Genomic DNA, 2500 nt, shown 5'->3' with positions numbered 1-2500 from the left:
CCCTCCCTACGCCTCTTTCCCTCTCCCTTCCTTCCTCCCTCCCTCCCAACGCCTCTTTCCCTCTCCCTTCCTCCCTATCTACGCCTCTTTCCCTCTCCCTCCCTTCCTACGCCTCTTTCCCTCTCCCTTCCTCCCTCCCTACGCCTCTTTCCCTCTCCCTTCTTCCCTATCTACGCCTCTTTCCCTCTCTCCCTCATTGGCTTCCTTATTCTCTCTCTCCTCCCTTTCCTGCTTCCTTCCATCCCTTCCTAACCCCCCTCGCCAAATTCTCTCCCTCCCTCTTTGTGGCGAGCGTGACTGAGATCTTAAAAAGACAATGGCCTCTCACTCTCACTCCATCAATACATGGGGGGGGGGGGGTACAAGGACTAGGCCATTTATATATATATATGGGTAAAATGCATGAGAGAAAGGGGGGGAACGGATTTGGCGAGCGAGCGAGAGGGAGAGGGAGAGGGGAGAGATGGAGGGAGGGAGGGAAGGAAAGAGAGAGAGAGAGAGAGAGAGAGAGAGAGAGAGAGAGAGAGAGAGAGAGAGGAGGGGGGGAGAGGGGAGGAGAAGAGGAGAGAGAGGGAGAGGGGGGAGAGAGAGAGAGGAGAGAGAGAGAGAGAGAGAGAGAGAGAGAGAGGAGAGGGAGAGAGGGAGAGGAGAGGGAGAGGAGAGGGAGAGAGAGGAGAGGGAGGAGGAGAGGAGGAGAGAGGGGGGAGGGGAGGGAGAGAGAGAGGGAGGGAGAGGGGAGGGAGAGGGAGAGAGAGGGAGAGGGAGAGAGAGAGGGAGAGGGAGAGAGAGGGAGAGGGAGAGAGATGGAGAGGGAGAGGAAGGGAGAGGGAGAGGGTTGGGAGAGCGAGAGAGAGGGAGAGAAGAAAGGAGGGAGAGAGAGAATGAATATCGCGTGTCAAGCGCTACGACAAGAATGGCCCTGGCGTTTTATAGGTCGTAGACAAAAAAGAGAGAGAGAGAATAAAATACACATCCACAAACCCCGTTCGCAGGTATTTACATAAATATTCAGATTTAGATCAGTCCTCCCTTCGCTACACCATCCTACCCTACCCACTACCCCCCGCCCTAACTCTCCTTCAAGCGCCCTTCTGTTCGGCTGTGCTAATAGGTCTTTCACACAGCCGCTCCCTCAGCCTCGGCTAAGCCTATTCACAGGAAGGTCTCTGCCTTTACTTCTGACCTGCTGATCCGTGCTGACTAGACTACCGGAAGACTATCCCGCCTCCCTCTTCCTCTCTCCTCCTCCTATCTCCCACGTCTTATTTAGCGTAGAGAAATGACGAGGTGAGTGAGGGAGGTGAGTGAGGGAGGTGAGTGGGGGAGTGGGAGGGGGAGTGGGAGAAGGAGAAGGGGATATGTTATATGGGGTAGGTTGATATGAGGCTCCTTGCATACATACACATGCATCAGGATAGATAGCAGGATAGGAGATAGCGGTGGATAGGTAGATATATGGATAAACAGAGACGGGGTGATAGACACACACACACACACACCAAACATACAGACAGAGACTTACCAACAAACACACACACACTAAATTAATGTAGTTAGACAAGTTAGTTTACCTTTACAAAGTCTAGGGTCTACTCAACCGATTAGGCCATGCGTTCAACTCCAAAGAAAGGACACACACACGCAGCCATCCTTCACAGGATACGTACTTTACATGTCAATGTGTGGGTGTGCATGTACGACAATGAATGCGTACACACACGTACACACACGTACACAGACACAGACACAGACACACACACTCTCTGAACCTTCTATGTACAATCATCTGACACACCAACAAGCAGAGACAAAGAAATGTTTACGTAATCACGCAACGACGACAAGGACATAAACAAGTACATAAACAGGACACAAAATCATCTGTGTTTCTCGTGTTGAAATTTTGAAGTCTATAAAATTTGAATATTTGAAAGAAAAAAAAATATTGAAGCATCGACTCCCGCAACCAAACTCGAGCACATTTTTTTTTCTATAATAAAATATGAAAGCACAAAACACTAACTATGAAACTATGATAATCACAATGGTAATGATGATGCTAAAGATGACCATAATAATAGCAACTAATAACTCTACATCTAAACAATACCAAAAAGCAAAAATTCATCAAACAAACAAAAACAAAAAAAAACTCTGCTCGGGTCTGGTTGAAGGACCGACGATCAAACAAAAAAAAAAAACTGATAAAAGTGGAAATAACTTATAAATTTACATGGACGTGACTCTGGCGCCAGTGAGGCCCCGCGACATGTACTTACGGACGCTCCCGCCTTGGCCTTGGAGGCGGCGACGTAGGCGAGGTACTGGATCACCTTCTTCGTGTTCTCCGTCTTTCCGGCGCCAGACTCGCCCGTGCACAGGATGCTCTGGTCCTCGCGATCTGCAGCACGAGAGAAGAGGGGGGGGAGGGGTTAGATGTGTATTGGGTAAGCTATAATGGGGGGGGGGGGGTCATGAAGGATGAGGGAGCGGTTAATGG

The 2500-nt window shown here is 49.6% G+C and overlaps 1 protein-coding gene across 8 annotated transcripts in view; it reads right to left on the bottom strand.

Moving 5' to 3' along the window:
* zip (myosin heavy chain 10) overlaps positions 1 to 2500 on the bottom strand; it is a 187604-nt gene that overhangs the window by 44593 nt on the left and 140511 nt on the right. For all 8 annotated transcript variants that reach the window (XM_086534381.1, XM_086534383.1, XM_086534384.1 and 5 more), the window contains exon 3: positions 2280 to 2401. In XM_086534381.1, the coding sequence (XP_086390507.1) occupies positions 2280 to 2401 (122 nt within the window). The remainder of the gene's footprint in view (positions 1 to 2279; positions 2402 to 2500) is intronic.

Source organism: Penaeus japonicus, unplaced genomic scaffold (assembly GCF_977035675.1).
Source record: "Penaeus japonicus unplaced genomic scaffold, GWHDUDI00000001_assembly GWHDUDI00000041, whole genome shotgun sequence".
Taxonomy (NCBI): Eukaryota; Metazoa; Arthropoda; class Malacostraca; order Decapoda; family Penaeidae; genus Penaeus; species Penaeus japonicus.
This window is presented reverse-complemented; position numbering and strand designations above follow the sequence as displayed.